General features: G+C 32.9%; 1 protein-coding gene across 1 annotated transcript in view; it reads left to right on the plus strand.

Annotated features, from left to right (window-relative positions):
• Positions 1-17,031, plus strand: part of LOC149410594 (fatty acyl-CoA reductase 1-like) — a 41,277-nt gene extending 24,246 nt beyond the window's left edge. Inside the window, exons 4-10 of the mRNA XM_089648291.1 lie at positions 493-615; positions 4,975-5,100; positions 6,678-6,823; positions 11,576-11,685; positions 14,501-14,594; positions 15,587-15,697; positions 16,764-17,031. Coding sequence (XP_089504417.1) covers positions 493-615; positions 4,975-5,100; positions 6,678-6,823; positions 11,576-11,685; positions 14,501-14,594; positions 15,587-15,697; positions 16,764-17,031 — 978 coding nt within the window. The remainder of the gene's footprint in view (positions 1-492; positions 616-4,974; positions 5,101-6,677; positions 6,824-11,575; positions 11,686-14,500; positions 14,595-15,586; positions 15,698-16,763) is intronic.
• Positions 17,032-17,289: the final 258 nt, after the last annotated feature.

Raw genomic sequence — 17,289 nt, forward strand, 5'->3', positions numbered from 1 at the left:
ATAGGTATTATAATAAGCCTGGGACATAATAAGGAAATCGGCGTAAGACAACAAAAAGAGTTAATCTTAAATTTAATTTAAAAAAATTTCATGTATATTTTTTTTTAATTATATTTATATTTTTTATACACTTTTGGTAAGCGTTTTCACCCCAGTCGTTCGTTTAAACCAGAGGTTCCCAAACTTTTTTGCCCCGTAGACCACTTGCCAAATATTTATTTTTTTCCGTAGACCCCCATGCCTGCCGAATATTGAATTTTCCTAAAACTATTAACCCCTTTTTTTCCCTTCCCTTGCCTGCCCTACAACCGGGTGGCGATATAGTTCCTCTGTTTTTGCATTGTGCAGACAGGGGCACCCTTGTGAGGTATTACACCAAATGAAAATTGAGCAGGATAAGCAACGGGAATTTCTTTCTATAGCATATTTTTAATAAAAAATATGAATATAAAATAAATACTATGATTTTATTATTTGTCTCTTCTTTTGCAGGTATTTGAAAGAGTGGCGAGAGATGTTCCAGGATTTCGAGAAAAGATTAAAATAATCGAAGGCGACATTTCCAAGCCGGGCCTGGGTCTAGCAGACACGGATAAGAAACAAATTATTGACCAGGTACGAATCAAAACAGGTATTTTTTTCTGGTGCAAATTACCTAGGCAAACAATTTGATAATAAGTTTCTCCAATTCAATTTTTTATGCATATACTTTGTTTCAAATTTTACCTTCTAACGAATACCAGTATTTTTTAATAATTTTTTTGTCGGTTATCAGTTAGGCCATTCCCACACGTGTCGGAATGAAATCATCAAATACCAAAGTAATTTTTTTATTATGTTTTATGTGAATATCGCACAAGAGATTGGAGCCAGTGAGACCACAATTGCGGAATATTGTGAGGATGAAGTTAATGGACAGATGAAGGAAACGGAAAGTATCTGGTTATTCAGATCTAATCACCAAACATGGATAAAGCATTTCGTTGCAATTCTGAATGGTGACCAGGGCGATACTGAGAGTATCTTCAATTATGGAACGTTGTTATGACAATTCAACACACCTTTAAAAAGTGAAATAAAGTCATTGAAAGCGACGAAAAACTAACTAAACCTAACTTAAGTAACGTATTTAACCTACTTTTCATGGCTTTTTAAAGGTTTGTTGTATTGTTATTGTGTTGAGTTCTTACTCTTCCTTACAATATAATTAATTTTTAATGTTTTTTGTCTCCATATTAGAGAGACATTTTACCTAGAGAAGTTAGTTACCGTTAGTAGGTAAACTTGGAAAATTATCTGTCTAAAATTTAAACAATCGAAATTTACATTTTAAATATGGAATTAATAAAAAAAATCTGATAGCAGGTATTTGCTTTATCGATTGTCTGAATTATTTGCAAAATCATAAGTTCCAATTATGAAAATTTCAAAGCAAAATTTGAGTTCATTACGCAAGAATCTTTTTACATCACAGAAATTAGAATGTTTTAGTGTCCAGAGCAAAGAAAGGGTTAAATATTTGCAGGCTTACTAAAAAACGTGGTGTAAATATTACGTGGCGCGTAAAACTTCACTTATTCCCATGGCGTTTTTTTGTTTAAAAGGTTTTAAATCGGGCTCAAGGCCGGCTTTACCACACCAACGTTGAACGAGCGTGTTAGAATCTAATTGTTAAGACGGTCGGAATTTAAAGGTATTTTATTTCAAGAAGTAGTAGTCAGTTTTTGTATTTCGTTTTCCTACTCGTACATAGTGTGGTTATCGTGGTGTATAAATGAAAGATCTCCCCAATAGCGTTTATTGATAAGTTGAAAGCTGATTTTACAATCGCAATATTTCACGTTTATTATGCACAAAAACTATGGAATGCTCGCGAAACTGGGTCGTAGTACGGTAGGTAGTAGCAGCTGACGATAGTAAATACTGAATACTAATAATATGCTCGCTGCGTAGGGCTTATTTATATTGTTCGGCTGATGGCAGCAGTAGGTAGATAAATGGCAACTAAATTGAGGCCACTCGCTCGGTCTGGGCCTTTCGCGAAGTTTCGGCGGCGCGGCAATTATGCCTAGGCGGTAGACTCGAACCTTCTGGCGAGTTATCGTAATATGCCAGACTGACTTGCGATATTATTGTCGCCGATAGACAAGTAGGTGCTTGTAGTAGGTTGCTTGTTTTGTTTACGATTCCGGCTGCGTAGCTCGGGAGTAGGTACTAAGTAGGTCGAGCGGTTTATTATTAATTATTCAATGGATTCTTCTCGACGCCACAATAGTAAAGAACTGACAACTGGTAATGAATTTATGATAAACTAATAATAATTGATAAATACCAAGGTGGTGCAATATTTATAATGTTACGAGACGAGTTGATTATAATGATTTTCCCCTACAAGGAAAAATTGCACTCAAACGGGGTCGATGCATTTCCAAAAGATATTTATTTACGAGGTAAAAGTGATTCGTAGAGGTTTTTTGGGACATGCCAATGTCATTTTGATGACATACTTAGGCCCGGTCTGTATTCTCGCTATGTATCCTTGCTAAGACATTTATTACTCAAAGTTTAGTGGGCTATAGCCGAGGTGCTAGCAATAACACAGGTCACATCTGACATTCACGTCTCACCGTCATCATTAATTTTATCAGTACTGACTATTATATTGAAAATGCGGAAAGTTGATTTTACACGGAAAAAACTGAGTATTGCTAATTGCAGGCCTTAATGAATGAATTAATAGTTTTCCTGTTATATTTTTGGTAAATGACGAATTCATTTATTTGAAACACGTTTTCATAAAAATCGTGTTATTTTCAAAATTCTTCATTATAGTATAGGATCCCTTAAAGAACGACCGTCACCGAGATGTTTATTTGATGAAACGTATTTTATATTTAATTTAATATGTCAATAAATATATTGCATATCGGTTGCCTAGCAAATTATTTTATAATTTTTATTCAATAATCAGACCGGTGCAAAATGTTTTTTCGATTTACCTGTTTCATGGCAACCTGAGAGTTGTGACCGGAAAAGAGTAGGCAACCTAACGTTTGCATATTCTATGGGTTTCATACTTTCGATTGGTATAGAATTTTTATAATAATCAAACCGGTGCAATGTTTAAATTTTTTTTTTTTAATTATATATAATCATACCCTGGACTAAAATTTGCTAGGCAACCGATACGCAATATATTTATTGACATATTAAATTAAATATAAAATACGTTTCATCAAATAAACATCTCGGTGACGGTCGTTCTTTAAGGGATCTTAGACTATTATATATCATTCACGTGCATGAACACGAGTTCCGTTGTATTAGGAATTAACTAAAATTTTATCATGAAACGGGCTGCAATACCGTTTATGACCGTTTTACCAATAATTTGAAGAGATTCGCAATGCTTTTCTTCGTGTAAACAATTAAAACAAAACAAAAAACACTTTTCACTCTTAAGGCCAAGCTTAGTGCCAAATCACTATTTTGATTAATCTTTATAACGAATAGGTGTACATTATGAAAACCAAAAAAATATGCTTTAGATAAGTTGAAGGTTTTCCTATCGTTTCGCTTGAGTAGAATACAAATAAATATATAAATTTCTCAATAAAAAATATAAATGCAAGCTACTAAAACAAAATTTTCAATAGAAATGTATGAACGCGTAAAGGAAAAAACTTTAAAAAAATACAATATAACAGCTAAGATTATCTGTGACAGTTTCACTTGATTGACTTTTTTGCTTTCTTATAAAATTATTTACAAAATAAATAAAAACCAGTTTTTTGCTTGAAATCGAACGTTTCTGGACTCCGTTTGTCAAGCGATTTTAATACCTATTACCTACGATATAAGCCTTATATTATAAGGTACCTATACCAAGAATATACACATTTTTGGCTCAAACACTCCCGAAAAGTCAGCTCTGACGTCATCAAATTTGCACTAAAGTACCATAATCAGTTTGCAACGTCAGTTATATTATGAAGTATGATGCTTTTAAATACCATCAATTTACCTGTTTAAAAAAATTGCAAGACTTCTCTGACGTCTTCACGCCATTTCGAAGAACGAATTTGTTCATTAGGTCAAACTAAATGGAAATTTTACGTCAGGGAATAAGATATTAATGTACATACCATAGGCATACAATAAATCAAATCCAGGAGAAAAACTATTAAAATAATGTGTTTTTGAGTTTTTAAACAAGGGATTGTAAAATAACTTATCTAACAGTTGAATGAAATGAATAATTAGAAGAAGTTTTAGACCACAGACGTAGGTATGGAAATTAAAATAATATATTCATGCAGTATATTACCCCTTGAACCTTGAACCTGTTGACGGATGTGCTGCCTCCGTTGTTGTTGGTGCAGTCGGGGTGGGGAGAAGGTTTGGGGTCCGTTCATCTTAAACTTACTATTAGTGGGCTCGCAGGGCTTTATCGCAGCATCTCTGGCAGATGACCATTTTAGGGTGAGATTCCTAAACAAATAATAATACTATTTAATATTTTAATATTTGAAACTGTTATTTCGTGGTGGAATTCCATTATAAATATATATAAAGAACACAATTTTAAACTTTTTTCCACTTGTTTTTATTTGACCGTGACCGGGCTAACCTAACAGGCTGAAACCGGTCACGGTCAAATAAAAACAAGTGGAAAAAAGTTTAAAATTGTGTTCTTTATATATATTTTTAATACTATTTAAATATTTTGTATAAGGAATGGGAGAAGGCGCCCAAAATGACACAATTACTAAGAACTTGGCACAAGAACAGGCACTGCTCAATTGGACAGAAACTCATTGAGTTAACTGTTAGGGCTATTAACGGAACATTAACACCTTTGACAAATCAAAGATTTCGTTAGAATTTTATTGGTGTTGTTGAGGTCGTTGGTATTCTTTTATTGTGTAGTAGGATTTTAATTAACTGACCGTGTTGTGTTTTAAATGGTTCCAGGTAAACGTGGTGTTCCACGTGGCAGCCACCGTTAAGTTCCAGGAGCCCCTGAAGTATGCCACCGCTGTCAATGTGAGGGCCACCAGGGATATGCTGTACCTCACCAGAGAGATGAAGAATCTCAAGGTATGTACGTCTTAGACAGGGCCAGCTCTGTGTCAAGCAGCGCCTGGTGCCAGTTAAATCCTCAAGGGCGCTGTATTATGTATACAATTTCAAAGTTAATGTTCAAGTTCTGTGAAAGTCCTATTGAAGTTCTGTTACTATCTACTATTGTTATCGTGAAACAATTGGCCCATAGTAGGAGATTTTCAAATTTTGTCAGGTTATTTGTAACCCGGGAATGTTTGACTATCTTTAAAACAAAACAAAAATGTATTGAAGGAAGACATACTTTCTTAATTCCCTTTTAAACTGTATTATATTTTCAATCTCAATAATTTCATTCGGTATTTTGTTGTAAAATTGGACGGCTTAGTGGTACCTCAGAAATTTATAGGTGTTTGATTTCTTCCATGAGGGCTATCTAATTTGTTTTGCATTTATCGTACCCTCGTGATTGTAATTATTTTTTCTTTCATTCCTTAGACATAAAAAAAATAAAAAAATTAAATATGTTTGCTTCACTATCATAAAATTTAGCTCATTTAACACGTCTGTTATCCGTTGTCTGTTGCATTTCAGTATTGTTTGCATTTTTTCATTTTCTCTTAATTGCAGAGAAAAATAATAAGTGAACAGTAATTGGAGTGTGGTGTTATGATTATAGATATTATCTGAAATGTTTCTTTATTTACTTTGTTTCTGATTCTGCCAAGGAAAGATATGTTGTTGAAATTTATTTAATTACATATTTATTTGATCGTCTCTCGACTCCAGTGGGCATCAATCAGGGAGGACTCCATTCATCAACCATGGCAGTGATTCCATTTCTTCGATTGGCGTAGTCTGCGCCATAAGCCTATCAAGAGGTGGCAAAGAGTGCACTCGTACCTCCAGGAACATTTCCGTAGCGCTGCAGTATCTCGGTAGGCGGAATAGTTGGCGATAAGCATTATTGTAAGCGTCTTTTAGCTTATGCCATAGAGATTCAGTGTAATCTACCCACAGTTCTGATGTATGCAGAATACATGTGCAGAATGCGTTGAATAGTTTTCTTTTGACGTTTGTGCTGCAAAAGTAAAACTGCCTTTACAGCGGTAACCGGATAAATCGTCAAAATGAAAATTCAACACACTTACAGTGATATAAGGTCATGAAAAGTGATGAAACCAAAGCTAGGTTGAATAGGTTACGCGTATATCTATTTAACTCAGTTTTTGTTTCATCACTTTTAATGACCTTATATCACTTTTTAAAGGTGTGTTCTGTTGTCATTGTGGTGAGTTATCATGCAACCCTTGACAGCATACCTACTACGGATCGCTCTTTTTGTATATTCTTATCATCAGGTGGTCTGTGATAATCTGTTCCAGGTATTTTAAACTAGGACTAATAGAACTTGATAATTTTAACTTTGAAATTTGAGAAACTGTTCAAATTGTATGAAACAACCCGTCCATAATTATTATAAATTCGTTCACCCCAAACATTCGCAGTACGTTCGTATAACACATTGAATAATGGTTTTGATAATAAAGCTATTATTATAATTGATTTTTTCATCTTTATTTATTTCATGTTTGTGATTTAAATTATTGCAGAGTTTCGTCCACGTATCCACAGCCTTTTCCCAGCCCTTTAGGGAAGGTATAGACGAGCGCTTCTACCAGTCTCCGCTGGACCCGCTCAACGTCATTGACTTCACCGAAACGGCTGACCCTGACCTCGTGGAAGACGTGGCCATGAAGTGAGCAATACAAACTTTATACTAAACCTAGTACACTTCGTATTAAGGCGAAGCAATGCCAAATCACTATTATGATTAATCCACAGACATAGGAATTAATAGACGAGAAGATAATGGCGAGGGGTAAAATCAACTGTTGAAGAACGAAGGGGTAAGGCTGACTGTGATTCGTCAATAAATCAATCTGACAGTAAATAGGCATCTCGCATTATAATATCACCATTTACTTCTTAAAAGTAAAATCTGCTTTTGAATGAATAGACATTTTTACATGGGAGCGCAAATTACTCGCCACGTTATGAACAAATTTGCGAAGTCCAAATTCGGCAAAAAAATTCGGTTCTATTTTCAGAGTCGAATATTTCGTTAAAGTATTTAGTTAAGACACTTTTATAAATGTTCATAATTTACTTCCCAGCAACCAACAAGCTTTGTGTTTCGCGTCCAGACGTTTCTCGATGTGATAGTATAAGTTTCTAAAACTGATCTATATTATACGATGTGAATATGCTTAAAATAAAGTAAAATAATGCTTATATATGGAATGTAATACGACAATTGGGTTTATTCTCTTTTTCAAATCTATTTTTACAAGTTTTCATAGTACAAGTCAACATTTTGCCGTGTTATTTCGTAAAATGAACCGATGATTCCTCGACCATAGTTCGCACAAGAATGATGACGTCGCGTTTTCAAATTTCACTTGAGGCCATACGCGAGCACAGCCGGCTCCAATGGAACCGGTATGGGGAGTGGGGATAATACGCTTTTAATCACTTAGGGCAGGTCTACTAATATTCATATGTCTATGGATTAATCTTTATAACGAATTGGTGTACATTATGAAAACCAAAAAATATGCTTTGGTTAAATTGAAGGTTTTCGCTTGAGTAGAATACAAATAAAAAAATAAATTAATCAATAAAAAATATAAATGCAAATATAAATACTACAAAAATTTTTTTTCAATGGAAATGTATGAACGCGTAAAGGAAACAACTTAAAAAAATACATTTTTATGACTAAGATTATCTATGACAGTTTCACTTGATTAACTTTTTTGTTTTCTTATAAAATTATTTACAAAAAAGTAAAAACCAATTTTTTGCTTGAAATCGAACGTTTCTAAACTCCGTTTGTCAAGCGATTTTAATGCCTATTACCTACAGTATAAGGTATCCTAAGAATGTACACATGTATTTTTGGCGTGTAGCTTCTTCTTAAACAGTGATAGAAAGAGAGAATACCAAGCTTTCAATTTGCATTAAAAAATTACCATAAATTCTACTGAATAAATTGAAACAATTTTTGCAAATTTAAAAATTAATATTTTTATATCAAACGAAAAAACGTGGAAATAACTTTTGACAACTACAGTTTAAAATATAAAAACCATCCGTAAACAACTTTATTTATTTTTTTAGTGGATGGCAAAATAATAACAATACTATTCATAATATATTATTCTCAGTGAGATTAAAAAAAACTTATTTCGGGAAAGACAACATTATTCAAAATATATATATTTTTACATAAGAAATGATACAGTTTACATAGATTTTAAAACAGACTCGACAGACTTAACACAATTAAATGGAAAATATTTCGTAAATACATCAAAGGAAATAAACAATATATTCAAAATAAAATAAATATGTAAATTTAGATAAATTTAATTTCACGGCAATGTCTACCATAATGCTCCGGTTTCTTCGTCTGATTGTAGCTGCTGCCGTTATCATGTTTCCAATATTCCTCCCCTGTATTGTAATTTGGGTAAATTTTGTAAATATGTATCTCAAATTCAAATACATTTGGGCGAATCCATTTTTATGCATTTTTTAATGAAAGTCATTTTGGTAATTTTTTTTAATCTCCAATTCAAATAAAACAATTGGGCTAGTCAATGTGATAGTGAAAAAAATTAGAAGATTTTAACACTTTTGAAGCACTTGCCGGTAAGATGCCGGGGAAAAAACTGTAGATCGTTTGTCCAAAAAAAAACTATAGTGTTTTTTAACAGGAGCCAACATCAATACAGAAATTTAAAATCAGAATCTTAGAACGGGTTGTTTCAGAGAATTTTAACAATTCTTCAAATTTCAAAATTGATTTTCAAGTTCTGTGAAAGTTTTGTTATTATTTGAGTTTTATCAAGTAACTGGCCTTTAATGATATAATAACAGAACATTCACAGAACTCGCAAATGAACGTTGAAATTTGGTAATTTGTTCAAATTCTATGAAACAACCCTTCATAAATCTTTAAAAACTTTATCTTTGTTTTCGTTCAAAATTTTAATATTTTTAATTGCATATTATGTCGATTTGTATTACTAAAATCTAACAGAGTCTTTCGACTGCTTTCAAGAATAGTATTTTGTTTTTAAATGCGTTAAGAAACAGCGAATTTATCTGAAATCAAATGTAATTTGGAAATATTTACTGCGGAATCTGTATTTTGACAGTTCTTCTAAGAGTACATTGCAAAATGTCAGGAGGTTTTAGGGTTCAAAACAATTCCTGATAATTATTTTTAAATATATCTCAAACGTTGACGACAGTTAAACGGAGATTTCTAAGCTCCATAGTCCATGATAGAAATGACGTTGGCAAACTAAAAATATTTATGTTTACCTCTTATATGTTTATCTTCTCCTTACCGAAAAATGTTGTGCTAATTTCACGACAATAGACTGTGGCGGATTTCACGCTGAATCACTAATCACTAATCAGTAATCACTAATCAATTATCACTAATCACTAATCACTAATCAGTAATCACTAATCAATTATCACTAATCACTAATCACTAACCACCTATCACTAATAACTAATCACTATTCACTAATCACTGATCACTAATCACTAACCACTAATAACTAATCACTATTCACTAATCACTAATCTCTAATCAATAATCACTAATCACTAATCAATTATCACTAATCGCTAATCATGTATCACTAATCAATAATAACTAATCACTAATCACACGGATTTTGAGTAAGAACAACAAAAACATTTAATAATTTATAGTTGAATGTTTTATTTATTGTGAAATTCGCTGTATCCAATAACGTGTCAAATCATCATATAATTACAATAATAACCATTACATTAAGGCTGGGTAGTAAGCGTTCAAAAAGAAGAAGAATAACGTGTTTTAAAAGGGAGTTATGTAAATACGAATATTAGAGGGATACGCGCAAATATTAAAAACGATAAAGGCGAAAATTGGGAAAATATTTAATAAAAATGATTCGCTTAAAATAAAGTAAAAATATCTTGACGATGTAGCATTTAAAGGTACACTGTGATTTTTTTTCATACCTGAAATATGTTAAATAACAGAACAAAAAAAATTTCGTAGCATACTTTGCGATTTTTTTCCATCAAGGAAATTTCATATAATTACCGTTTCGGCTCAAGCTTATTTATTTATTTTTTATAATATTCATTTTTTATAGATATTATCCTCAAAAATAATTAATATTTTTTTAAGAACTTAAAAACTTAAAGTGTTCAAGGGAAATATGTTATTTATTTATTAATAACGTCACTTAGATACGCTTCCTTGTGTAAAACCAAATATTTATTAACAAATTATTATAAGCATTAATTACTCGCCTGAAATATCCATACAAATTGAAAATATGGGAATTACGGGAATTCCCGTCGGCGGCATTTATTTTTACTCGGGAGATATTTTCAATTTGTATAGATATTTCAGTAATGAATGCTTATAATAATTTTCTATCCTTAGTGGTATACATAAAAACTTTGTCTTATAAACATTAGTTTATCAATAAAAAAAAAAAATAATATATATATTACCATCCGGAAGTCACTGAATTTTAAACATAAGATGTGTACCCCAGAAGAAAGGTAGTTTAGAAGTGTAGTCATTCTCCCCAAAGGCATGGTCATTGGTAGGTTGGTCCTGCCTCTTGGAAAAAAATTAGACTGCACTGCCTAGCTCTGGTGAAGTTATCGGGGACATAGCGTAATACGTTCCAGAACATCAGGATTGCCAATGTGCTCATTGAACAGCTTAAGTGCTACTTACACTTTTTTTGAGATCTAGATGATCTGGTCCTGGCATTTCAGCGAGTGAACCCGAAGATACAACAGAGGGTAGTACCCAAACGCTCGCAGGTAAAGGTATCGCATTAAGAACCAGTTGAACGATGGCTAACTTTACCTGTATTGAGGTATTATTGCTCTAGTTCTTAAGAGGAAGCTATAAGCAAAAAATGTGTATATTCTTGGTATACCTTATATTGTAGGTAATAGTCATTAAAATCGCTTGACAAACGCAGTCTAGAAACGTTCAATTTGAAGCACAAAACTGGTTTTTATTTATTTTGTAAATAATTTCATAAGAAAGCAAAAAAGTAAATCAAGTGAAACTGTCACAGATAATCTTAGCTATGATACTGTATTTTTTTAAAGTTGTTTTCTTTACGCCGTTCATACATTTCTATTGAAAAAATATTTTTTTTAGTAGTTTAGATTTATATTTTTTATTGAGTATTTTTAAAATTTTATTTGTATTCTACTTCAAGCGTGACGATAGGAAAACCTTCAATTTATCTAAAGCGTATTTTTTGGTATTCATAATGTACACCAATTCGTTATAAAAATTAATCAAAATAGTGATTTAGCTTTAAGCTTCGCCTTGAGCAATGTTGGTCTAAATTTAGGAGGACAATTTTTGCTAATTTATTTGAGATGATAAATAATATTGCAGGTTCCAAGGCAAGTGGTCTAATATGTACACGTTTACCAAGAGTCTGGCTGAAGACACGGTGCGGCAGTTGGGTGTTGGGCTTCCCACCGCCATCTTCAGGCCTTCAATCGGTAAGAAAACTAAAGTTCCCTATAACCTTGTTCAGACTTGACGTTATATTCCAAATGTATCTATTTACATGTTTGTTCTCTACATAGTTGCTTTATTTATTTTTTGTTTCTTTACATTGTATCTTATTTTACGTTAGAATTTATAACCTCACTAGGACAAGCCTCAACTAATCTTTAATAATGTGTTAGTTAGTAGAGACCTGAAAATTTTCGCGATTACACACATTTTTAGGCGTATTATTTTACATGGAAGTTTTCCATTTTACCGCAATATTATTATTTTCTAGCAAATAATGCCAGGAATGGGGTATTTTCGCAAACTATGAATACCGTTAAAATGTATGCAAGATTTAAAGTTTATAGAAAACTTATTCACAAATATAGAAAAATATTTACTATCATAATTTTTGCTCTACATTTTTTCGAAGAAAATAAATAATAAATGTCACAAAGTTTTCACAATCAAAACAGAAAATTCCTACAAGTATGTTTTTTGGCATGCTCATTTGGCATGTTAAATACGAAGACGTCAAACAAGAAAAAACGTGGTGAAATCCGCCAAAATACGTGCATTTTTTAAACTGCGATTTACCATAAATAGTTGTACTTTATAGTAATTAAGTTGTACGGACAGAATGTAGCATATTGAGTCTGCTCTACAAGTATTTTAATAGAACCCACTCTAGTGAGCTAGCAACATTGATCACATGTGCACCGGTGAACGTGAACGAAAACGAGCGGAACACCTTTGATTCTTCCACTTTTCTGTACGTGGCTCGTATGTGGAACGAGCTACCGGCATCTGTTTTTCCTCGAAGCAGTCCCTACCTTAACCTGCCTCTCAACACTGCCCAACCGGGTGGCGATATAGTTCCCCTGTCTTTACACTGAACAGACAGGGGCGCTCTTGTGAGGTCTCATGTAAAACATAAAAATAAACCAAGTGTTATTTAAAAAACAATATTAGTATTGAGTTACCCATCGTTGATTACCCATCAACTTTGAAAGATTGCCTAAATAATGTTTCTGCAGAGATATTTCTTTTAACATTTAAGGCTTCTTAGTAAGCGTTCAAAAAGAAGAAAAATGCTTTTAAAGGGAGGAAACCGATAAAAAAATGATAATAATTAAGCGAACATTGTGAAAATATTTCATAAAACACAGCTCGTTTAAAAATAGAGCCAAAATTTCTGTTATCAAACGTTCACCTATAAATATAAATAATCACACAAGATTGTTCTCTTGATTGATTGGTGGAAGCTTTTGCAAAAATAATGATGGAAAAGAAATTGCACGATGGTAGCTGGTTTTGCTCCCCTGTGCTCAGAAATGAATGCAAGAAAATCTTGAAAAAAAAAATTTCCCAAGACGTACGATTAAGGTACTGAAATTTTAAAACCATAATATTTTCATCTCATTTTTGACCTCGTGAAATAGCGATATCCATTACAATACGCCTTTCCATTACAATACGCTTTTCCATTACAATACTCTTATCCATTACAATACGCCTATCCATTACAATACGCCTTTCCATTTTTTATTATTTCTTTTAAAACAATATAATATAAGTTTTTTTACGGTTTTTTTTTCGATGTCTGTCTCACTATGATAAACCTGTGTCGAGACAGACGTATTGAATACATAAATTAATGTTTACATATTATTTGATACATATAATATTTCATAACATAAATGACAATGTGAAAACGATAAAAAATAATAATAAATGATAAATTGGTTAATCAGCATCTAGTACACACTTATGAGGGGATTTTTGTAAATTTTTTGATCTTGGATCTGTCTTTGCTGATGATCCAAGACTTGATGTCTGTTTTATATTTCGAAAAAAAATCATTCAGTCTAATGGCTAGTGGGAGAGCATTATATAGCCTTGTTGCAAAATATCTAAAATTTCTCTGGCCAAAAGTTGTTTTAGCGAAAGGGATTTGTAAGAGATTATGTCCTTTGGTTCTAGTATCACGAGCAGTTTAGACATTGTCAAAAGTAGTTTTGTGTTTGAAAAGGTATGTTAGTATGTTTTTAGCATAAAGTTGCCTAATGTCCATAACACAGATTTTCTTAAAGATTTCATCCGAGCTGCTTGTGATTGCTAGTTTGAGGATAATCTTTATTATAAGTATGCAATACGTCTATCCATTACAATACGCCTATCACACAATATCGCTTCGGCGTACTGTATAGTTTCGGATTTTTGAAAATTGAATTGTGCCATCTGTTATTTTCAAAAATAACCGTTGAAGCATCCCCAATGAGAAAATGTAAAAAAAAAAATTACAAAATTTAGCATTCCTCAATTTCAAAAACTTTTACATATTTTCTCGACCCATTTTCCAATCAATTATCCAAGCAATTTTTTCTGAGTTTTTCAATTTGATAATCGCAATCTCATCAAAGAAGAAACTGGTTCTTGTGCTTGATGAGCAAGTTACACTAATTATAAGGAACATAGAATAAGAACAATTGAAATTTCTGGATGTACATATATAGGATTCTGTTACGTACTAAATATTGAGCAATTAACAAATTAATTAATTAAAATTAATTAATTTTTATTTGGATAGAAAAATTAATAGGTAGGTACCTATGTGGTAAGCAAAACATGCGAATACCCAAGCACATGTTCTCCTAGTGAGGTGTTCACAAAACACTACTACTAACCCATGCAGGTACTGATTATTAACATCTTTTGTATAGTTGGTACTTATTATGTAAACTGTGTGTAAGAGAATAGAAATTAATAAATAAATATGGCACATTAGATATATTTCATGACGATACATTTATATTCCAGTTACATCGTCTTATAAAGAGCCCCTTCCACGCTGGGTGGATAATTACAATGCCATCACTGGGTACCATTTCTTTGCCGGGCAAGGACTTTTGAGGTAAAAATATCAACATTTTTCTTTATAATATTAATAATAATATTTGGCTTATTTATATAGAGCCGTTTTCGTGAGAAATCACCTCAAGGGCGCTGTACAAATATATTTCTTAAATAGTTAATACTAGAACTACTGACTTATCTCTAAGACTTATATCTAGTGACTTACGACTAAGGCCTATAACTACTATCTTAACGACATATATACGAGTATTTACATATTTAGCAACTTACAACTAAAATTGATATTATCAATCTAATCTTACTAACGCCAGAAGAAGAAGGAAGTATAAATTAAGGCGATGCCATACGTAGTAATGCAAAATCATGTGTTTTTGGTTTGAAAATTTGGTCGCCTAGAAATGTTTCAGATGCTTTAATTAAATACTGCGAGTAGAATACATCTTGGCCTTTGAAATAATCGAGTATTTTTTAGATAAGTATTTTTATAAGCCCAGAAAAAAATAGTGTAAAGGCCTATGAAAACTGCTTTAAAGTTCAAAATCTCCTACTTACGAACCCATTTTCAGTTTTGATATTATTGTATAATGTGGAAAATTAAATTATTTATAAAAATTAAATATTTATGCCTTAACATGCACAAAATAAAATAAAAGGCACTTTTTGGCCATGTTTTTTTCTTGCATAAATCAAAACAGGCGGATGGTGTTAAGCGGGAATTTGAACCTTATCGCCATCTACGTAAGGGTTGTTACTGATAGCGGCTCAATTTAAAATATGACACGACGTAGTGCATAGCCTTAATGCGGATTTTTTTGTATACCTGCCTATATTTCTTCTCCCCTCTAGTCTAGACATTAACATTATCTACGACGTTACTAACCGGATGGTCGTGAAATTGCAAAACATAGTGATGTAAACATATAACTTATTATTATATATACTTTATAATAAAAAAATTTCCCAAATATTTTTTATAAAGTTTGGGAACCACTGATGTAGCGAGATATAAACATGATTTGTTCTTTCCAGAGTGATAAAGGTTCCAAAGGGATCCGGTACAACCAACATGGTCCCAGTGGACATGTGCATCAATGGTCTGATTGCCTCAGCCTGGGAAGTGGCAGAACAATTTGACAAAAGGTTCGAACAAACAAACTTCATATTTTGAATTACCTATACTAAATAATTAGGCCACCTTTTAGTTGCTAGTGTGTTGAAGCGCCTACCATATTTTTTACCGCAATCTTCATAACTTCAGAGTTAGTGTGCAAAAGTTATTATTGTTGGTGGGCGTTGTTCCGTGTAATTGATAGATAATACGTTGAAACGCCTGCCAAATAGTGGTACCGCAATCTGCATAACTTAAGAGTTAGTGTGCAAAAGTTATTATTGTTGGTAGGCGTTGTTCCGTGTAATCAATAGATAATACGTTGAAACGCCTGCCAAATAGTGTTACCGCAATCTGCATAACTTAAGAGTTAGTGTGCAAAAGTTATTATTGTTGGTAGGCGTTGTTCTGTGTAATTAATATACAGGGTGTATCGGCACTAACCCGACAAACTTTAACCAGCTACTCCTTAGCACATTTGGAGTAAAAAATGTTAAGGGCACTTTGCTGTCCGGTAGCATTTTTTTATCAATTAAAAACAAAAAAAATTAAAATTTCCACACTACATCACTGTCATTGGCATTGCTTTTCGTGTTCAACAGCTGTTATAAGCAAGTATGTCGAAAAGTGTCTTTGCTCTTTCGCACACACTAAATAATAATAGTTAAAAATGAGACGAATGGTGCCGTGCCATTTTGTTGTGATTGTAAAAGTGCGCCAATAAAGGTACACACGTGCATTATTCAACGGAATTCGAATAAAATATTGCCAGATGGGTTTTCAAACTTTGAAAAAGGATAAAACAGTGGTGACATGTGGTGAAAATATGAATAATAATTTTTTTATTAAAAAAAACGTTACCGGACAGCAAAGTGCACATAAGATTTTTTACTCCAAATATGCTAAGGAATAGCTGGTTAAAGTTTGTTGGGTACGTGCCGATACACCCTGTATAATATGTTCAAACGCCTACAAAATATCGGTGTTATAAATATGTCAATGCATTTCCTAATTCGTTTGACAAGTATACAAATGTGTGTTTTCAGTTAAAAATGGTTTTGAAATTGGATTGAATTAATGAATCGTTTTATTTACTAGGAAACTTGAAAACCAAACGCCATCTTCTGACGACATAAAGATCTACAACTACGTCCTGGCCGATAACCCCATCAACACTTGTAAATGGTTTGACCTCATGTTCAGAGATGGTAGCACCTACCCTTCTAACAGCACCGTTGGGTACCACACACACCTATGGAAGGTGGCCCCTGATGGTGCTAACCGTTTTGCCAAAATACTCTTACACAGGATACCAGCTGTCTTCAAAGATACGCTTCTGTTTTGTACTGGGAGAGAACCCAAGTAAGCAATACTATATTTAAATTCATTCTGCAAGTTTGGACAGTAACTGGTAGGTTACATGTAGCCAGTAGCAAGAATAGTGGTCATTGAAGGTTACACCCGCCCTGTCCCACCCCGGTATAGGTGACTTATGGTCACCCCTTCGGAGCTCTCGCATGAATCTAATTTTTGAATAAACGGCTCTACAAAGTATATAAATGAAGCTAGACCTTCAATGTCCCCGCATACGGTGTTAGGAAGCGGTATGCGAGCGCTTACAGGT

This window comes from Hesperophylax consimilis, chromosome 27 (assembly GCF_061612785.1).
Source record: "Hesperophylax consimilis isolate HC1 chromosome 27, BYU_Hcon_1.0, whole genome shotgun sequence".
Taxonomy (NCBI): domain Eukaryota; kingdom Metazoa; phylum Arthropoda; class Insecta; order Trichoptera; family Limnephilidae; genus Hesperophylax; species Hesperophylax consimilis.